Source organism: Callorhinus ursinus, unplaced genomic scaffold, assembly GCF_003265705.2.
Source record: "Callorhinus ursinus isolate GAN/ISIS: 27379988/994484 unplaced genomic scaffold, GSC_fseal_2.0 scaffold3, whole genome shotgun sequence".
NCBI classification, from domain to species: Eukaryota; Metazoa; Chordata; class Mammalia; order Carnivora; family Otariidae; genus Callorhinus; species Callorhinus ursinus.
The window spans coordinates 36226288-36249645 of NW_027397065.1; the positions used below are offsets into that span (position 1 = coordinate 36226288).

Here is a 23358-nt window from a genome sequence, read left to right on the forward strand (position 1 = left end):
CTCTGTGTAAGTCCATGCCCCTCTTTTTTACGTTTAACACAAGCAGAGATATTGCTGTAGTGTCAATCTTTCCTATTCTCCTCAGGCCAGAGTAAGCCTCCATGAATGGAGTTCCCGAAGAATGCCAACTGAGATATTTCAGCCCCTTCCACTAGTAAACATGCTTGTATTTCAATTACTTTTTCTCCTTTGCAAATATCTTTGGGATGCTAAGAGAACTGGGAGTATACTACAATCTGAGCAAGAGCCATCCCTGAACAACACTCAGGGATCCTGCTTAACCACTTGTAGAGGAGCATTTCTGAGTTAGTGGAGCACTGTTTTCCACTTCTTGTTCCCAGCTCAGCATTATCCAACATTGCTCCAAGTCTTTCTCTCTTGGGGCACTGGAGGCCTTTGTATATCACTGCATTTTCCTCTTCTAGCCTTTGCTTTATTGTCTTCCACTTCATTGTAACAGACTCCATAAACCCTTTGCCGGATCAAAACTGAACATAATTAGTACAAAGTCATTTTCCTCCTCTTTAAATGGCTTCCTCCTAAAAAGCCCTGGGGTTTTCCTCAATCAGCTGAAATAGCTAGTTTTTAAAGTAGGTTTTCCCTCCATTTCTTTCCTAAAAGCCCACCTAGATACTTTCACTTTAGAATAACTTTAAGTATATGTGTTAGAATCAAAAATTCTGACTGTAACTTCTTAGTATGGCAGAAGATGGGGTTGGCGATTCATGCGCTCACCGTCCCCTCCCCCACACATACAATTACTTTCTTAATCTCCACATTAAATTGATTTTCATTTGATTTAATTTTATAAGAACACCTTAAAATTACTTTAGAAATTTGGTCTAGCAAAATTAAGCCCATCTTCCAGATGAGTCAAACTTAACAGAGAACGAGAAATATCCCTATTTTAAGCACACATGAAATTAAGCTAACACTGCTGGTTTCTGGCTTTCTCTCTACCATTTTTACTGTCTGTGGTTTCCCTGAAGGGTGCACATAGGTCAAGGTTGGTAACTCAAGTGCTACAAAGGCTAAGCAGACTGTAAATGAGTGGAGTAAACTGAAGGGAACTCAGGTGAACCAGAGGACATGGGCCCATCTAGAACTACCATGGTGACTATTTCTAACCAAATTTGTCCAGAAGGAAAGCTGGACAAGTGTTACTGGATCTTGTATATTTCGAAAGAAGCCAACAATAAAAATTTCTACTTAAAAATGTTGGTTCGTAATGTCAAATTTTTAAAACACTGGACTGACTAAATAAAACAACTCATGAACTACAGTTCATAGCCTCTATGTTAATGACCATTCTGTGAACCTCTTCCCTCGACCTTGGACGCCTTTAACATCCCTCAAACTGAGTTTAGGGAAACTGGGAAGGACAATTTTCAAGGTAGTTCTTTCGGCTAGACTAGATAATACTCAACATTAAACACAAGTAACATTTTTCCTCTTTGGTATAAGTATATATACATCATACATACATGTCCGTAATTTCTATGCTACTTACAAATCTATTACTTGAAATTTTCTCCTTCCCCTCACTGTGGCCTAGTTTCAGAATAGGTAAGTGAAATGTCTCATTACTTCTCATACACCTTCACAACCCCTTTTTAGCTTCATATTTTATGTTGTGCACATTCATCCAGATGCAGTTGTCCATAGAAAATTTATACTATCAACTTCCTTAGCTTTAACTCATTCTTTATGGCTTTAGTATTTGATTGTGTCTCTCCCCCCAAATGTAAATTTAGTTTGATCCTTGATGAACAACAACTAAACTGAAAAGTCACTGAACAATAAGCAAAAAAGTGAAGAGTTTTCTGAGTGGAGAGGCTTTCAATGGTGAAGTGACAAAAACAGTTTGCCTCTCACCCGGTTACTGCCTTTGCTGCTTAACTGAAGTGAAAGTACAGATATCAGGAACTCAGCAGCTTAAAACCGAGTGATTATCCACCAAGCGCAATGTCTCCCTGAAGGCCTAGAGATTACACGTGTAATAATCAGGCTGCCCTTGCCAAAAGTAAGGCTTAGTGCTTCATTTTATTTATTGTATTTATTGAATGGTGCCATTCCTTGATAGCCCCCAGGAGCATTAACAAACATGAAAGAAACCACCAAAGGAAAGAAAGAAATATATAAATAACTAAAAACCATGCCACTAAAGTTTATGATCTGGAACATGTAGTATTGACACTCTTTCAAGTCATCTGTTCTACCTTTAAGTAATGTAAGCATTGCTTTCATTTGCCAAAAACCTAAATCTCTAAAGTCTCGTACAGGTCCCTTTGCAAAACATCCATCCTTCCACTTCTTCCTAATGTACCAAGCCAAGTGACAATGTGATATTCCTAAATTTTGCGCCTGGTTCTATATTATTATCACCTGTATTTTAGCATTGCGATGATCATATATTTAAGACTCTTGTTAATAAACCTTTCATAAAATAAGGTGCCCCTATAGCCTCTAATATCTGAATTTTTAGGGACTCGAGCAGTTATTAAAATCATATCATCCTTTCATTTAGGAATAGACAAGATGAGAACCTTCTGATGGGTGATTTTTTTCTCTCTCATGTCTTTAACTTTTCAATCTATGATGACTCACTTCACATTCCTTACAAATATTGCTCTTTCAAATTTGCAAGTATAAAAAAATAAAGCTTAAAAATACCATTTGAAATAATTGTCATCAAAATGGATTTAAAGTTTGTTTTGTTTTCTTCCATGTTTTTTGTTTTGTTTTGTTTTTAAGGAATTGAAACAATATTTTCTTTCTATGGAAGTTTTTTCCATAAAGTTTGGCTGGAAAAGAAATCATCCCTGTATCTACATCAAAAGTACGGTCAAGTATTACTGCATGATTTCTGTAGCTTGTTTAATATTCTTATTCTCGACTTTAAGAGCAAAATTATGAGCCTTTGGCTATAATTATCTGGTGCTTATAGTAAGTCTTTATATCTGTTCCAGGCATTCTCTGTAAATTTTACATGTGAGATGATGGGGAAGAAGAAAGGAGTAGAGTGGATTATAAAACAAAATAAACTTAAAAGTCTGTAAGTGTAATAGAGTGGGTCAGAAATAGAAACCCACTAGCAGGTCTTGGATGTGCTTATATACACAGCACTCTAATGAATTTATTGAGGGGTTGCTTTTTGAAGAGAAAGGAAGAAGACTTGAGAAACTTACCTCACATGACAAATAAAGGAATGCAGTGTGGTTGGTGGCAATAACCTATAGATATTGTCCCTGGTATCAAGGAAAATCCTTCCTCCCCTCGGAGTTCATTCCTCATGCCTCAGTTAACATGCAGTGAGTACCTGGATGGGTTCAAGCCCTCCTCAAGAGGCAGGAACACTTGCAGACCTCAGCCAAGAGGACTCACAATCTAACAGAATCTATGTTCCACAAATGCACTTTACACAAATTCATTATGTGCCAAGAGCCAGCTTGTTTTATAAATGCATTTTGTGAAATGCAATGAAATTAACCCAACATTTATATTTTCAAACTCAAAATATATTATGAGAATTATAAATTTCCCAATTGACAAGAGATGAAAATGAACGTTGTCCTTATTTACTTTGGGTGAAAGCAGAGAGGGTAAGGGAAGGCAAATTTTCTTCTTTAACCAAGGCCAGATTTAGTTTTCTATAATTTCTGGCTCTCTATTCCATGGACAAGCTACTTTTCTTTGTGTTTTCCTTTTTTTTTTTTTCTTTCTGGATTCCTAATAAAATAACTAAAACTAGAATTATGTTGAAAAAGAAATACTCAAGGATATTTTAAGTCCCCAAGGTGAAGAAACCGCCTAAGGGAGTCAAGAGTACATAGACCAGATTTTTACAGTGTGTGCTATTCTGCATTTTTAAAGAGGCAATTAGTTATTCTTGTGTATTAGTGACTGCCCCATTTTCTCCATAACTCAGGTGATACAAAGGGCCTCAGAGAGGACATATTTTAAGTGGGACATTTATTACCCCAAAAAAGGGATGATTCTAATTTAAAGTCACTGAGGAAGTTCTTTCTATAGATGCAGTCAAATTACACAGAAGCAAAAACTTGGCCTAGCTGTTTTCAACTCTCACTGCCATTTCTAACTAAGCCATCCTTAACTTAAAGATAGAGTTAAATGACCTGTTAAAACCACTTGAACCTGAGAGTTGTTATTTATTTAAAGCGAGCACAGCCAGCACAATGTTAATTTGGCGGCCATACATACAGTGACTGTAAGATGCCGAGCTGTGAAGAAAAAAAAAAAAAAAGGACACATTTATCATGTGTTCAGTGTGATGGGACTTTCAAGCTCCTAGTAGGTTATCTGTGTCATAGGCACATGCAGGAAGAACTTCTGGCAGGCAGAGTTTTTATTACATGCGTCTGATGGCTGGATACATGTTTCACACCATAGAAAGAGAATCTGGTTTTTGAGGTCTGTCTTCACAGTCTAACTTTGCTTAGCAAAACCACAACTGGAATGTTTTAAGGGCAATTTTTGAAGAAGCACTGTGAAAATCGAGGTATCCCAAGATCCCACCATAAACATGAAATGAAAATATCTGGGATACAAAGAAAAGATGCATTTTGTGAGCACATATCTTTAAAATCTAAAATTGAATCAGAGAGTTTCTTTCTCAAAGTATAGATTCTTTAACTTCCTCTCCAAGAGAGACATACCTAAAAGGTTATTGATTGGGTTCTGAAGGACAGAGTGTTTATTATGGAGGAAGCTATCGCGGGGTACAAGTGTGAGAAATTAATGATGGCTTTGTAAGTGTCCACGCTGTGGTGTGGAACCAGTGGGGCAACTGTCAATCTATATGATAATACATTCCCAAACTTCATAAAGTCAGTGATGTGAAAATGCATTGATTTCTTTGTGAGCCAAACCGAATTTATCAAAGAGAAAGAGCAAGAAGTTTACCGAAATTAACACCTCAGCCTGCAGAGTGGCTTGTGCCTCACTTTTTATTTGCTTAAAGAGTGTCAGATTCCTTATTTTTATTCTTGGCCCCAAATGAGAAGCGAACATGCATTATGTACATCTTCTGATTATGTGGAATACTGAAACATTTAAAAAAGAGAAAAGGAAACACATTTTTATCTGTACATTTAAAAATAACCAGCCAGCACCGAAGCTTGAACTCTGGCTTCCTTACCTCCTTCGTGCTCTGCCAGATGCAGGCACAAAAGAATCGCTCAGTACTTCCGAGTACAGATTTCTTGATGTGATTCTGACTGCCTTATAACTAGCGTTACAGGAAAAAACTGAGACACTAGATTTAAGGGGTTAGTTCCTATCCACATATAGGGATTTACATAGACTCCTCAGAGGTGAAAATTGTTCAAGTGTGATGTTTCAAATAATATTGGAAAAAAGAGAGACTACTTTTGGTCTACCAAATACGTCATTCATTACGAAATTCGCCTATCCAAACAGTTCTAGGTGAATTCAAGGCAAGCTTTTTTTTTTTTTTTTTGCTCCCTTTACTTCACTGGAAAACTCCTTATCAGTTAAGTTTTTAAGATGTATATAGGTCTAAAAAGAGAGGGTGGGGAGTCTATCAATTTGCATAAATTTTGTATAGATGGTTCCCATGAGACCACTGAGAATGCCACCATGGAAGATTTGCCAAAATACCTTGTTTAAAATGTGCCATAAATTCTTGGATTGCAAGTGATTTTATTTATTAGGCAATCATACTGCCTCCACTTAAATAGTATCTGACACACTCGGAGTTGAAAAAGTACATCAGTAAATGGATTCAATGTATGCCTTTATGAAAACTTCTAAAAGTAATTTCCTATCAAATAAGTGCCTTAGAGTGTTGAATGTGCCAAGTGTCAGAATTTTGTTAAAATTCAAAAGGAGTCAAGTACAGATTTTTCCTTGAGAGTACACCTTGATTAGCTACATGAACAGAGGCATAAGTAAGACACATCTCCTTGTCCCCACAGTAGAATAAATTATTTCAGAATTAAACACAAATTTAAATTCCACAAAGTGACATCTTTTTGAATATATGCGACTTACCCAGGAAATGATGTATTTTCAACACAGTTTTGAGATTAAATGATATTTAGCTATGCTTTCGCATTCACAACAAGCTGTCCGCCTGCAAATTTCTTTTTCTTTTTTTAAATGCAAGAAAATACTTAAAGCTGCTCTAGTAGAAGTTTATAATATTTTATATAAACATTCTTAACTGATCTGTTTGTAAACATTTTAATGGCAATTCTTTCAGCAAACACACAATATATTCATAACAAACCACAGAGCATTTGATGTTTTCTTCATAAATCAGCTGTACCTAATGCAATTTATCTTTTAAAAGATGTTCTTGACTAAACACAGTTCTGAGTCGCGAAGAAATCCACAAATAAGCACCTTATCTCTTTAATGACTTGCTTAGGCTTCCCTATATTTACTGCTTAATGATCGGAAGCATTTAATTTTCAAAGTTTCATTAAAACCCATCTACAAAGCTGATGGATAAGCAATAGTGATTTGTGATAGAAGATGTGGGAAGCCATTAACCTACATAGGGTACCAAGGAGAAAAGTAAAGAGAGAAGAGAATACTTTTTTTGAAGACAAGTCTCTTCCTATTTGTCATTATTAAACTCCAGAGCATCTGTTCCTGGTTTGATCTTCAATACGGATATGAGGCATTGCCGCCTGGAAATGAAAGTCTAAGATAAGGTAGGATTCTTAAGAGATCTTCATGAAAAAAAAAAAAAACAGGTTGCTATTTACTGGGAAGGGGAAATCAATACGAAGACCTAGAAACTTGTGGTGAGAGGACATTTTCTAGGTATAGGTCATAGTTTATCAAGTTGCCTCTTTTGCAATGTAATTTACTTGCTAATAAGACCAACTGACTATACCTGCATACCGTGTTATCGTCAAAATGTGATTTTAAAATTCTATCCTCATTTCTTGTGTGCTTGAGGTTTCCTGGTTTATTCTTCCCGAGCTCGGAGTGGGTAAACAAGGTCGATTTAAAAGAAAATGAATGGTTTTATACTCCTCTTTATTAAAAAAATAGGCATCCCAAATGCCACACTGTGCCATACCCAGAACATGAAAAGGTATTTAAGAAGCAGGCCTACCGTTCTCATCATCTGACTTATTTTCGTTGTCAGAATCGGTCAAAGTAAGGGCTGAGTTCTCACGACTGGACAGGCCGGAACTGCGTCTGGATTTTATCCCTCTCCCCCACAGTCTGATGGCGTGTTCTGGAGACATCCCTCCCTCTGTGTCGGAGTCGGCGTCAGACCCTGTGCTCAGAGAGTAGCCCTGATGAAGGATCCCCATGTCAGAACAGTAGCCACTTCGGTGCGGGGAGGGCTCACAGATTCCCAGTTCCGCAAGGGTGAAGTTAGTTCCTAAGGTGACAGCAACAGAGAGACTGATTACAAATTGTGAAATGCCTTACAAAGTGGAATTTATTCTTACAAAGAGCAGACAGGTGTTTTTCCCCATCCAAAAAAATCTACCAGATTTCCATGGCATACAGGAATATACGAGCAAGAGTGTTGAGGATATTGGGGTAAATTTGAGAGCAAAAAAGTAAACATCTGAGATTAATTTTAACCCTAGGCCAGAATGCTCAGATTTTGTTTCAAAAATGTTACAGCATTTACTGTTGTCTAGGTAGCACATGTAGCTGAAAAAACATGGGATTTATAGTGATAGCGAACGTATACCAAGCGCTTACTTTGCTCTGGGCATCTTTTGTTTGGCAACTTCTATTTTACATTCTTGAGTTTTACAACAACTTTATGAAGAAGATAATATTATTGTAATCATTTTGTAAGGAAACTGAGGAACAGAGGAACAGAGAATTTAAGTGACTTACCCAAGGTCATACATCTAGATTGTAGCAAAACATGGATCTGATCCTTGAGCAGTCTGTCTTCATGTCAAAGAACCTTAATCCTCCAATAAATGTGAGTGGTGGCCGGGAGACCTGGGTACTGGTCCCAGCTTCCCACTGGTAAGTCTCACTGTGGCAAGTCTCCTACTCCTTGAGCCCAGTTTTCTCATCTGTAAAATCTTGGTATTAATCTCTTAAATTCCTCTCAGGATCACTGTGTATCTTCCATGTGATAATATACACCAAACTTTTAAAAAAAAATAAACTATGTAATGTATTATTTAATTCAGCGTCCTAGGGATGAAGAGTCAGTCCTTATGTTTTTAAATGATTATCAAACAGTGTCTCCAACTTAAAACCACAAGTAGGTTTCGCCCATGGAGAGTGAATGTGTGCGCAAATGGGAAGCAGAAAATAGGCATTTATTGACCATTTGTATGTTACCATGTGTTTGGCACGGGCAGACCGTGTATAGGCTTTAAATCTCATTTAAATATCATAATAGCCCAGCAGTTTAGACGTTGACCATTTCCAAGGTCACTCCTAGGCAAGTGGCAGATCCAGATCCAGGATACACCTCTCATCTGCAGATTCCAAGCATCTGCACATTTTACAGTGTGAAACAGTCTCAATCAAAAACCAGCCTGGCAACATTTTGGCACAGTGAACGCTCTATCTATCTGTGTTCTTTACTCTTACAGTTTCCTACAAGAAATTTTAAACTTTCGATGCAAATTAGATGAAATCATGTGGTACATTCTATATACTGACATATAAAGCTTATTTATTTTTTCGTCTTTAACCAAGTTACAGACAATGGGGAAAATGCAGTGAAGAAATGCACTTTTGTACTATTAGTGAGGAAAACCTTATAAATAACACCAAACCCCTGGTTTACTTTGTATTTATTGATTATATTAGGGTCATTCCCTATCAATCATATCTCCAAACTTACGATGTAACATAACTACTCTATGGTACTACACATACATGGCATCATTTCTCAGCTTTTATTTTAGAAAGGGTTAAGCAACTGTTTGTATTAATGTCATGTGACTTTAATTTGTAATAGACATGTATTTTTATTCTGAGGTTTTACTTCCCAACTTTGCTACACGTTGAAGTCCCACAGTCTTCTTTAGTTAGCTGTGTAAATGGGATCAAACCCAATTTTACACATAATTGCCTCTGCAGAGTGAAACCCATTCATCGGAGAGCTAACCCAAGCAAAACTTCCTGTGGGGATGGGGTGATTTCCTGCTCACTGTGCAGGGAAGAGGGAAGTCCTCATGGCCACCAGCACAGTCCTAAGTGCTATTATTTATTCCCTGTGCACATTTTATCATGTTGTCTGAGATCCCTTGCCCAGGCACTCTGTTCCAGTTTGCATCCTTGGTAATTAGGTACTGTCTCATCATTGTACACTAAAGTGCATATTTTAGTAGTCTATAAAATGAAAGTTAAGTTTGTATATGTCTGATGTTACAATACTTTTCTATTTTTGTTTTCTCAGTCTTCAGTAAATGAATATGAGCATTCTCCCATCTTGTTTTTAGAGCTCATGTTTGCTCTGGACAGGCATGAAATACAACGTTTCCTTTTCCTACAATAAATGAAAACAAGTCAAACAAAAACACACATGTTTTTATTCCACATGTGGGAATTTTTAGCTATATGATTCCATTTGAAACAGAGTGTGTCTGTATTAAGGCAAATTTCCTGATGGTTTTCCCACATCTCATTATCGGGAACTAGCTTCAAAGACCTCCTCAGGAAAAGAGAAACATCTGTGTGAGGAAAGAAGCCTCAGTTTTAAGAGCATCCCATGTGCTTTTCAATCTGGGTACCCGAAGTCCTAGGCAATAAGCCTAGGGCATGGAAAGCCATGGAATAAATACCGTCCCCCTTCTTTGGTTATCAAATTTACTTGATGAGAAGAAATTAAAGTATTATTTTTTCTGTTAAAACAAACTTGAGATCATCATAAATCAGGTAAAATTTGCACAACTTTTAAAGTAACCACAAATGTTAAGAAACAGTGTACTATTTCAAGAGTTTCAACTTTAAGTTTACAGCCCCATAAGCCACAAACAAGCAACATTGTAAAGAAACTTGGAGGTAAGGTACTGAATCCACTGGGGGGAAAAAGTAACTATGTTCACAATGGCTTATAGGAAGCCAGATTTTCACCTAAATTCATAACAGTTTCCTCAAAAATATTACCTTCTAAACTCCTCATCTTCATCTTCAATAGAACCACAGTTCCCCAATGCTACCCGTTCCTCACAATGCCTAGTTTGGTATCTTTTGTCCTCAACTAACTCAAAGAATAGAAATCTTAATTCTAAGTACCTGGGAGATGTTCTGGCCCAAGCATTTTCCAAGTTTGCTGGCTTAACATATGAAGCTGGTGAGCCACATACACAGTGGAAAGGAAAAACGGATCTATCATTTATTGAATCATTCAACAAATATTCATTGTTCCTAGTGCTGTGCTAAGCACTGGGGATATAACAGTGAGCCTTATAAAAATGGAGCCTATGACATTTACAGTCTAATCAGGAAAGAGACATTAATCAAAGAATCCCATAAACAAAGTACAATTTAAAAAGTGATAAATACCATATAGGAAAAGGACAAGGAGCCATGAAAGGTTATCTAGTGATTCAACTGTTCATCCTCTCACAGCTTGGCCAGCAGATGTTCATCTAGTGGTAGACTCACTACTTGGAGGGACTGCGAATTTACTCCAGGAAATTATTAGGCCCCCTTCAGTTTGCTCTTACCATACTGCTCCCAAACATTCCCCTATTAGACATTGATTTCCGACAAACGTTTTTCACGTAGTTCCTCTTACAGCACAAAACCCTCATGTCATACTCTTCTGCTCAGAATGTAAACAGCATAGAGGAGTTTTAATACCATGTCAACTTATTGTTTTGCACTTACTTTGCTCATTGATGGAAGGTTGATTTTGCTTTAATTCATCTTGTATAATTATGTCTTTATTAAGCTCCATGGCAGCTTTGAATGGAAGAGAGAGACTAGTCATTGTGTGATTCTCCAAGCTAAGATTTCTAGTGGAAAGCAGTCAACATTTCTTTCTTTCTCTACTTTCTTGCAGAAAGATAGAAAGAGTCATCATATTTCAGTATTCATATACTTATGTTTACCTTCTATCTGCCTCCAGTCTCTCTGATACCATATTAAAGTGGATGTGGACGATGTTTCAAATGTGTTTCATCTCAGGGTTTTTTTTTTTTTTTTTTATGGTCGCTGCCAATAAACTGCCCGGTGTGGCCCCATGTTATATTATCAAGGCCAAAGTCACTATTTTTATTTAAAAAATCCATATTTATAGCATGGAATTGGAGTATAATTTAGGGTGTTGGGAGAGAACATTAATGTCTAAAAACTGTTAGGTGACCACGATAGCAGAACGGAAGTGTTTAAAAATGATTCTCTTGGTAAGTCTCTTTGTCTTTGAGTTGTCTTTTTCTTGACCATAACTTCAGTGCTTAACCCAGATCCTCTTCAGAACTTTTTTGGAGGTAAATTTGGCAAGAAATATCAAAAATCAGCCTTTGACCAACTAGTTTTGTTTGGGGACACAACTCAAAGGAAAGATATGGCAGCGTATTGTGATCATGGCTTTATCTCCTAAGTTTTTACCAACTTCTCACACTTTGAAATAACCTTTAACTAGGAGAAGCACATATGTCGCTAAGTCAGAATTATCGTGTCATGGTAATACCAGGGAATACAAATAGCACTGGAAATGTCAGCATTTGAACAGATTTTCTACTATGAGGGCAGGAAGATAAAAGTTAACTTAGTAATAGGGGAGCACAATATAGAAAACTTGTATTACCTAAATGTTCAGTATGCAAGTCCCCTGAATTTAAGAGATGAAATTCTACACATGGGAGCAAAAGTTGTTACAACATGAAAATGGTCACTAACAATCACTTATAAAATTAATCCCCACCATCCCCACCCACTTACTGCTAGTATCTCTTCTCATATCAACCACCCTATCAACATCTGTATCATCAGTTAGTTGCTGATAACAGAAAGTAATATGGTGCCAATGTGAGTTTAAGTTGTAAAGCTTGTAAAGATGCAGATTTCTGTGAAGTCAATACAAGTGATGCTAAGAAACACTAGGATCATAAGCAAGGCCACATAATTACCATGATCTAGCAGAATTAACCCGTGAACAAGAAAAAAATGGAAATGCATTTTGGCGTGATGATGGCTTCTTCAAAAGATGACTTGATGGGCTTCTGGTTTTGGATCAAGATAGAATTCCCCATGTCTCTCTACTTGTCCACTAAGTACAGCTAAACCCCCTGGACAGTACATAGAACAATTACAGAGAAAGAGTTTAAAAGGGGTCTAAAGAAGATAGACCTATTAGGATCCCGGGACCTGAGTAAGGGCCTGGTTGTGAGTTCCCTGGGGTTTCTTTTTGCCTTATATGCCCCAGACCTGGTGTTGGAGAAATCTGCAAATTAAAAACACCAGTGGAAGCAGGCAAAATAAGCCCAGAGTAAAGCCTCCTGTAAGTTAAGAGTCCTTCCGTACCTCCACAAACACCCCAGGGTGGAATCAAGTGATAAAGCAGAATTTCATCTCCATCCAGTAGGAATGAGCCTTCCGAGACACCTGACAGGAAGGTGTCTTTGGTGGCCATAAGGGCATCCTGGACTTCCATCCCCACCCAGTGGTAATGAGGCATCCCTTCCTCTCCCCGATGGTCTCAGAGAAGAATTAATGTTAAATCTAAATTCACCACCACCTGAAGGATTCATGGAGGAACTGTAAAGAGGTGCCCCTCTCCCTCTCAACCAGGTTGCTATCTGCAGAGTCCTAGTGAAGACTCTAAAATCCCAACTTGGCTCAGCAGAAAGACAGCATCCCTTCTCAATCCACACTACCGCTCACCCCCCATCCCCCATCCCCAGCCCTGCTTTGTCAAAGTAGGCCAAGTGGCCAACTTGGACTTGCACCTCCATCTGGCAGTCAAGCCTCAGTGTCCCATTTTTCCCACTGGCTTGGTGTCAGAGGAGGCCTGCTGAAACAGAAGATTTAAATAAGATCCAGATTTTCAAAACATAATACAAATAGCCAGGATACAATACAAAATTACTCATCATGCCAAGAATCAGGAAAATCTCAACTTGAATGAGGACTGATAATTATTTAAATAAAAGGTTAATGAACAGTCCTTAGGAAAATTAATGAATTCATCCTTTTTTTTTTTTTTTTTTTGCAAAATACAACTCTCTGTGATCATGCTGTAAAATTCAAATATAAAGTGAAGGATGTATTGTACATCCATGCAATTTTGCCATAAAATGTATATTATGCCTTGCACAAGAAATGTTATTCTTTATCCTTTTGAATAATTACAGCATAGTTGGAATAATAAATTGTATAAACATAAAATAAAATATACTATTGATAATCAATTTTCTTTTTTGAAGATAAAGTTGATTCTTTTTCAACATTGATTCCATTTTTTTTTTTTTTAAAGATTTTATTTATTTATTTGAGAGAAAGAGAATGAGAGACAGAGAGCACGAGAGGGAAGAGGGTGAGAGGGAGAAGCAGACTCCCTGCTGAGCAGGGAGCCCGATGCGGGACTCGATCCCGGGACTCCAGGATCATGACCTGAGCCGAAGGCAGTCGCCCAACCAACTGAGCCACCCAGGTGCCCAACATTGATTCCATTTTTAAGTGACCTTTTTTTCAGCGTCATTTATCCTAAGAAAAAGAGAATCTCCTGTAAATAAACATGGGCCACTTTTCCTGAGTCTATATTTTCAAGTCGGAAATGAGTATGAATTCCAAATTTTCCAGCAAGTATTTAAGAAAATGATATAAATTATAATGTTATAGTTCTTTTTTTATCACAGTAAGTGGAGTAATTTGATCTGATACCCTAAGTTTCTGCAACAGAAAGTTATCAAGAAAAATATGGCAATTATAAGTGATAATTTTTATTTTTGATTAATCAAAAATGTACCACCAAATTGTTACCTTATATTTAATATCAATACCTTATCTTGAAATTTGAGAAATTATTGACATGTTCAAGCTACACAAAATAATCACTTGCCAAAAACTTACCAATATTACCTAAAATATTATTTTCAAGCAATCTAAAATCTACATATCTATAAATGCATTGATAACAATTTTGAAAACTACTGAAGAGACTACTTATGAATTCGAATGTTTTATGCTTGTGTATACTAAAATTCTTCACATAAACTCCTTCTTAATGCCCTTCTAAAGTTCATCTGATTTTACATATTCAGATATTTTCCCAAATGTTGACAAAACTGTTCATGAAAAATCCTGTGGCTTAAAACTACAGAGGAGGTGTACATGCATTATTATTCATAAAATTTTAAGCCAAATGTTTATATTTCAAAAATTCACCCTAAGAATAACACTTTTCCTCATGTATGGCTCCTAACATGTTAATATTTTGATATTCTAAACTTTCAGATTATTTTAAACTCTCCCTAAATGCATGATATGTCACAACTTTCATAATTTTTAACTATTTCAAAAATTCACCCAAAAAATACGTTCTGAATCAAGGAAACATCAAAATAGCTAGTGACGACAGTAGAGTTTCCAATATCTTTGGTTTCTCTGTAAGCTTTATAACTTCAAAGAGAAAGGTGAATGTGGCATTCTCCTCTGATATGGTGGCCTTTTCACTGCTCCAGCCTGAACAAAGCCCGATTTGGAAAACCCAAAGCAGCCACAACAAAAGGTTCAGCTGGACTACTGCCAGTTCATAAATAGAAATGAAACACCAGTAACCTAGCTAGCTGGAGATTCTTTTCTGCTGATGACAATTCCAACCAGATAAAAATTGAATTCTGGTATTATAGACTATACCTATCAGTTACCCTATATAACAGCAGCATTACCAAGGTGTAGAGTCATCTGACCATGTCTGCAAACAAATTTTTTTTTTTGGATAGAAAAAAATAAATAAAAGGACAATAGTGACTTAGCTGCAATAGTCTAGCTGTCCTCTGTTTGGGAACAACTACTAGATTAGCCTACATTTATGGAGGACTTCACAGTGTGGCAGGCACTGTTCTACATGCTTTCATGTACAGTTTTCAAATTAATAAGGATGACAGCCCTATAAAATTGTCACTATATAGGCAAGGGTTAAAGTGGGAATTCCAGAGTCTGTCTTAAAAATACTTGACCATAAATTCTTAGAATTATTTCTTCTGATGAGTCTCCATTTACTCATTCATAAAATAAACATAAAAATAGCACTCACCTTCATAGGGCTGTTGTGAGCAATGAATTAGACAAGGCAGGTAAAAATGCTCCTTAGGATATTGCCTGCCATAGAATAACTTTATTAACAAACATAGCTATTGTGACAATCATCAGTTTACAGACGCAGAAACTTTATTTTTTAGTTATAATTCTTATAATTTAATTTATATAATTTATATTTTAAAATTATAATTATAATTTAATTATAATTACTAACATTTTCTATTTTCTCTTGAGTTGATTTAGAAAGTTTGGGAAAAATCTATATTTCTAGGAATATGCTCATTTCATCTATGTTTTCAAATGAACTGGCACAAAGTTATCCACGTATTTTTGAATCCTTTTAAATTTCTGCTAGATTTGTAGAATGTTGTCTTTATTTTCATTCTTGATGTCACTTATTTGTGCTTTTTCTTTTTAAAAATGTTTTTTAAAATTTCCATTTGAGTATAGTTTACACACATTACATTAATTTCAAGTGTGCAGTATAGTGATTCAACATCTCTATGTGTTAAGCTCTGCTCACCACAAGTGTGGCTACCGTGAGTCACCATACACTATTACAATATCATTGACTATATTTCCTATGCTGTATCTTTTATTCCTGTGACTTATTCATTTCATAACTGAAAACCTGTATCTCCCACTCCCCTTCCTTCATTTTGGTCATCTTCCGTACCCCCCTCCTTCTGGGAACCATCAGTTTCATCTCTGTATTTATAGATCTGATTCTGCTTTTTGTTTATCATTTATTTTGTTTTTTAGATTCCACACATGAGTGAAGTCATACGGTACTTGTTTTTCTCAGTATGATTCATTTCACTCAGCATAATACCCTCTAGAGCCATCCACATTGTCACAAATGGCAAAAAAAACAAAAACTCATCCTTTTTATAATGGCTATATAATATTCTTGCGTGTGTGTGTGTGTGTGTGTGTGTGTGTGTGTGAGTGTGTACACCACATCTTCCTTATTAGAGATGCCATATGATCCAATAATTCCACTGCTGGGAATTTACCCAAAGAAAACGAAAACACTAATTTGAAAAGATATATGCATCCCTGTGTTTATTGCAGCATTATTTATAATAACCAAGGCATGGCAGCCGCCTAAATGTCCATCAATAAACGGATGTACTTTCTTTCTTTTAACCGGATTGGTTTCACCAATGATTGGTTCTGTCTTTCAAAAACCAAATTTTTGCTTTTCTGACTCCGTGTATGTTTTTAATTTATTAACTTCTACCCTTATATATAGAAATTATTCCTTTCCCCTCTTTTTAGTTTATTCAACTGTTCTTTTCCATAGCTCTAAAATTTGAATCTTTATGTCATTAGTGTTCAGCCACTCTTCTTTTTTTACTATGAATATTTCAGACTATATATTTTTCTGTAAGCACCACTTTAAGCACCGTTTTACTACATCTCTCAAGTTTTGATTCATAGTATTTTCATTGTTGTTTAGATCTAAAGATTTTATACATCTACTGAACCTATTTATTAAGTTTCCAAATGTATTGTGATATTTTGCATATATTTCTGTTTTTGATTTCTAATTTAACTGTATTTGGGTAGAGAGGAAAATTTTTATGTTACTAAATCTTTGAATAATTTTGAAATTTGTTTTAAAAACTGATAAACTTTGTAAGTATTATATATGTATCTGAGAAGAACACAGGTTCTCTAATTACTGAGTGTAATATTCCAGATATGTCAATTAGACCAAATTATTAATCATGTGTTCACTACCTCTATATGGTACTAATTCTTGTCTATCATTTGCTGTTTGCTTGTCTTATCACTAACTGAAAGATATGATAAAATTTCCTATTATAATGGTGTTTCTCCCCATAGTTTTATCAATATTTGCTTTTGTCTATTTAAGGCTCTATTATAGATGTATTTGGGTTTAGAATTATTATAGCTTTCTGGTGGATTACTGATTATCATGACTATGTAGTGACTCTAACTCTAATAAACATTCTTGAGATAATAGCTGATTTTAGTATATTTTATAAGGAATTTGTCCCTTTCATCTAAATTACTATAGTTTATGACAGTACCTTTGAATATGTGTAGGATCTATAACAATAGCCCTTATTTTATTCTGGGTTTGGAGTATTTGTATATTCTCTCTTTTTTCTTGATCATTCTTGCTAGGGGTTTATCAATTTTTTCAAAGGACAAGCTTTTTGGCTTTAGTATTTTCTTTTATTGTTTATTTTCTATTTCTTTAATTTTTGCTCTTATCTCGACTGTTTTTCTTAACCTAACACTGGGTTTTATTTGTTCATTCTTTTCTAGTTTTTTTTTTTTTTCCTTTTCTAGGCTCTTGAGGTAGAAATATAAATCACTGATTTAAAAACTATTTCTTAAACAATCAAGCCTAATAATCTTCCTATTCACCTATATCCCACAAATTTGAATATGTTGTACTTTAATTATAATTCAATTCCAAATATTTTCTAGTTTCTCTTGTACTTTTGTATCACATGGGTTACTTAGAAGTGTGTGATTTTATTTCTACATATCTGGACTTGTCTAGATTTCTTATCATTATTTATTTCTCACTTAAGTACTTGATGGACAGAGAACACCCTCTCTAGGATTTCCTCTTGAAATTCACTGAAACTTACTTTGTAGCTCAGAATACAGTATATGCTGCTGAGTGTTTCGATGGAAGATAAAGTGTATTCTACAGTTGTGTATAGAGTTCTATAAATATCTATTTGGTCAAGAGGAATAACAATGTTGTTCTCTAGATCCTTACTGATAATTTTGGGCTAGCTCTTCTACTAGTTGCAGAGGAAAGGGTTGAATCTGTAACAAAGTATGGGTTTTTTCTTTCTCCGTTTACAATTGTCAATTTTTCTCCTCCTCCTCCTCTTCTTTTCTCTTCTTTTTCAAATTGTTATTAGACACATATACTTTTACATCTCTGGGGTGAATTGACACTTTTATCAATTCCAATATCCATCTTTTTCTCTGTAATACTGCTTGCCTTAAAGCCTATTTTCCCAATAGAAAATACTCAAGCCAGCTTTCTTAGGTTTACTGTATGTAGTAAACATATTGTACATCTACTTCTGTTCCTTTCAACTTTTCTGTGTTTTTGTATTTAAAAATATGTCTCTCGTAGACAGCATATATTTGGGACTTGCTATTTATCTGACAATCTTTTCCTTTTCATTGGTATGACAGTCCATTTATATTAATGTAATTATTGATATGGCTGGATGTAAGTTCATCATTTTGCCATGTTTTTTCTATCCATCCTTTTTTTACCATTCCTTTCTATATGTCCTTTCCCATCTTCACTTGGGTTAATAATTTTTTTAAAATTTCATTTTAATTTTTCTATTGATATTGTAGTTATCTCCTCAAATAATTTATAGTAGTTTCTCTAGGGATTATAATATGTATGCCTTGTCAGTCTATTCAGAGTTCTAATATGCTGTTCCTTCAATTTCTGCGATTTCATCATTTCTCTATTCTAAAAATTTCTCAGTCATTGCTTCTTAAATATTTACTTACTTGTATACTGTTTATTCTCTTCACTAATTAAACAAGTATTATCCTTCTCTCTAAATGTCTCTATTATATTTTTAATCTCTTTTCTCTCTGTGCTGTCTCTTGCTAATTTCTTCTTGCTATTTTTTCCAGTTGACTAATTCTCTCTTTAATTGTGCCTAATCTCATATTTACTGTATGAACTCAACTATTTTTAACAACAATTATGTATTTCATTTATAAAACTTACATAGCTTTTTAAATGTTTCTGTTCAGTTTTTCTATTACCATCTTAGTTGCTAATTTGCATATTATACATTTGAAAGTACAGATCCAACAAATTATAATGTTTTAGGACTTCAAAGATGAAAATTGCTTGTGTGTTGATTTGCTTTCTCTTAGTTATGAAGGTTTGTTTTCTTATGTACTTAATTATATTTATTTTAGCTGACATTGGTTTATTTTAGTTTTTGAAAATCACAAGGGCCTCAGATGAAGATTTGTATTTGCTTCTGTCTAAGACATGTGGTAGTATTAATCACATACCTTTTTTAGGATTCCTGGTTAGTGCAAGAATCTCAGTTTCATGTCCCTCTTGCTCTAAGTCCAAGGTCCAATGTCCCAAATGCAGGTCTGATATTAGTCCTCGCTCTCAGTGAAGACCCACCAGAAGCTTGCAGTTCTAGCTTCAGATTTCTGGCTTTAGTTCATTTTTGGTTTTTATTTTGTTTTATTTTAGCTGCTTGGAGATTTGCCTTACTTACTGTGAGGGCTATTTTTTTTTTTGCTTTGATCAAGCTATTCAATATTCCTATTTTTCAGTTTTCTCAATTGTAAAATGGAGGAAATTATAGCAGTTCTTGCCTCTGGGCATTGTGTCAGAGAATATATATATTTAGAATATTCCAGAACAAAGTCAAAAGTCAATAAATATTAGCTATTATTAATATTACTATTACCATGTTACTAGTAAGCAAAGAAACACAAAATGATGGACATGATTGCCTTTTCTAATTTTTCCTACCTCTACACAAACAGAATACTTTTCCAGTTAAACTGTAGTCTATTTAGATATAATTAATGTTTATTCTATTAATTAAGGTAACATTCTAGTTTCTTAAAGGAAAATGGAGAATATTTGATTTATCAGTAAAGACGCTACCAACATTAACTAAAATTTTGACAAAGACATGACATTTGCATTCTCAGCACTCATGAAGGTCCCTGTCTCTATCATGCACTTGATGTTTTGCAAACATTTTGACTTTCCCATCACTGAAGGATTATTCTAGATCTCAAGAGTTAATTAATTAATCTATAGCCTGACATCTTGTGAGATGGACAGATTGCAGTCTACCACCAGGTGAATATATGTACAGCAGACATTTTGTTCAGTAACTAATCAGAGTCTACTTTGTAACCACAAATATTGGGGAGAAATGTTAATGATATACTCTTGTTTGTAAATCAATTCCTTTAAATCAACTGCTTCATTACCAATTACTGCTAGGATTTAGATTCTTGTTTAAAACTATGTTAAGCATCCAGACACAGAGCTTGTAGAGAATGGCAAGACCATAGTTTCCTAGTGCCCGTTAGCATCATTAAACAGGGAGAGGATAATTGAAACTGAATCAAGAGTTTTCCTTTTCTTCCTTTCCCACCTTGCTTCCTGTGTTCCAAACACATGTCGTAGGTTACAAGTACATGTAAAGCCTTAATTACATTTAGCATCTGGCAGCTGTTGACTTACAGAGAGTTGTTGAGTCACATAAACTCAAAGTCAAAAGGAAATTCAGGAATAGAAGGCAGAAGCTTGCTCAATGGAGTAAAAAAATCTTATATCATCACAGCTGAAATACTCTACCATCAGCACTATTATGTTCATGGTGTGAGTGATGCTGTAACTAATCAGTTTCGGCAATACCAGAGACTAACTCGCCACTAAAATACTTCATTCCCAATGTGGTTTGAGCCATCAGCTAAAGGGCCTTACAAGCATTGCTTTTAACAAGTGATGGATTCATTCACATACAATGGAGACAACAGCTTTACAAGGATTTTAGCATATCTAGAGGCATCAACTGGTAACTCTTTAAAAACAAAATCTTCACACTATCCACTCAAAACTGTTACCAAAGTTAGATGTGCCAAGTAGTTTAGTTTATACACTGCTTACTTTTGGAGGAAATAAGTCTCCTGAGAAACCAGCAAGAAGAGATACAAACCTTTAATACTGGTCACCATTAGCCACATATTGGCAATTTTATGAGTAGAGAATTAATAGAAATAACTGCCTTGGGTCTTAATAGAGATAGACCTCAAAATCCAATTGTCAAGTTACAAAAGCATAATAAGAAAAATATAATGGCTGCTATATGTTGTTTTTAGATACATAATACTAACAAGATAAATCTGAACTGGAAAAACATACACCAAATTCTTCATAGCAATTATTTCTGTCACTACAGAGAGGAGAATGCAGTGGTTGGGGAGGGAGTAGAGGGAGGAAAGAGGATTTGAAACAAATTTGAGAAAATATTAACACTTGTTAATTACAGGGGATGAGTACTATGTACTTTATTCTCTGTACTTTTCTCTGATTTAAAGGTTTTTTTTCTAAAAATTCAAATAATTGAAAAATAGAAGTCTTGGACAGTCTATTTTTATCACATACTTAAAAATATTTGCAAAATCATAATTTTTCTATTAAGTCATGTCATTCAACATTTTTATGGTTACATTTTGAAATAAACTACAAAGAATTGCCTCTGCTTGCATGTCTATTTAACATCTAGCCAATCAGGAAGGAAGTTATGAAACAAAAGTAAAAGCAACCAATAGATAAATAAACCGATACATCCATACAATGGGATATTTTTCGGGAACAAAAAGAAAAGAGCCATCAAGCCATGAAAAGACATGGAGGAAACTTAAATGTATATTACGAAGTAAAAGAAGCCAATCTGAAAAGTCTACATACTGTATGATTCCAACTATATGACATTCTAGAAAAGGCAAAACTATGCAGACAGTAAAATGATCCGTGGTTGCCAGGGATTCAGCAGGGAGAGATGACTATGTGGAGCACAGACAATTTTTAGGGCAGTGAAAATACTCTGTATGATATTATAATGATGGACACATGTCATTTTACATTTGCCCAAACCCACAGAACTTATAGCATCAAGACTGAAGTGTAATGTAAACTATGGACTTTGGGTGATAATGATGTGCCAATGCAGGTTCATCAGGTGTAATAAATGTTTATTTATCACTCTGGTGGGGAATGCTGATAATGGAAGAAGCTATGCATGTGTGGAAGAAGGAGGTATATGGTATATCTCTGTTCCTTCCCCCTCAATTTTGCTGTGAACCTATAATTGCTTTAACAAAATATTCTTAACTTTTTTAAAAAAATCACATGCAAACAAATCATTACATGACAGGTATACTGCCAGGAAACTGATGTACTCTTCTCCCTAGGAGAAACACTCTAGATCCTTGTGATTAAGAACACACCAGAAGCAAGTAATCCAGAATCTGAATCCCTATTCCACCACTTATGGTCTGATGATGTTCAAGTTAATTAGTTCCTCCACCCTTGATCTTCAGTCTCCACATCAATAAAATAGGTTTAATAATATCTATATTCATAAGGCCATGGAGACCGCTAACTTCATGGGAGCAGACACATGAAAACATGAGAGGAGACATAAACCTAAAAGAAGGGAATCTAGGCAAGTAGAACAAAGGTAAAGAGCCTCATTCATTCATTCATTCACTCATTCATTCATTCATTCATTCAATATTTATTAAGTGCTTATTAACTGCTAAACCTTGTTCTGCAGGCTTGGGATATATTGGAAAACAAAAGAGATAATGATCTCTGTCCTAGTGGAGCTTATATTTTAGCTGGGGCAAACAGATATTAAACAATTAACATAATGAATAAGTGTGTAGTACCCTCAAAGGTGGTAAGTACTATGAAAAGAAAACAGAAAATAGAGGGGTGAAAGCCTTTTGTGTTTTGAATAATTTGATCGAGGAAGGCCTTACTGAGAAGATGAAATTTAAACAAAGACTTGAAGAAGCTGAAAGAGTCAGCCTTTCCAATACCTGTGGCAAAAGGAAACCATCAGTGTAAAGGTTCCAGGCAGGAGTGTGCCTGGCATGTCCCAGGAACAGCGAGAGGAACTTTGTGGCTGGAATGCAGTGAACAAAGATGCCATCTTATAAGAAAGGGTCAGAGAGTTAATGAGAGCTGAGTTCTAAAGGGCTTCGAGAGTGATTTTAAGGACATTTATCTTTACCAAGAGGGAAACAGAGAACCATTGCATTGTTTTCGGGAGGGGTGACACTGTCTAATTTTCATTTTTAAAGGATTGTTCTGTTAGGTTAGAATACTGAAGGAGGGGAATAAGAACAGAATCAAAGAGACCACTCAGAATGCATTTGTAAGAGATGATCACAGCCTATTCTGGTTGTAAGGAGCAAAGTGGTTGGCAGAGTGGGATTTCCTAATGGACTGTATGTAGGGTATGGCAGAAAGAGTTGAATGTGACAATGTTTTTGTTTTTGTTTTTGTTTTTAAAGATTTAATTATTTGACAGAGAGAGACACAACGAGAGAGGGAACACAAGCAGA

General features: G+C 35.4%; 1 protein-coding gene across 3 annotated transcripts in view; it reads right to left on the reverse strand.

Annotated features, from left to right (window-relative positions):
• The window catches only part of TENM2 (teneurin transmembrane protein 2), a 1506090-nt gene that overhangs the window by 835698 nt on the left and 647034 nt on the right, over positions 1-23358 (reverse strand). For all 3 annotated transcript variants that reach the window (XM_073890196.1, XM_073890205.1, XM_025867075.2), the window contains one exon: positions 7112-7387. In XM_073890196.1, the coding sequence (XP_073746297.1) occupies positions 7112-7387 (276 nt within the window). The remainder of the gene's footprint in view (positions 1-7111; positions 7388-23358) is intronic.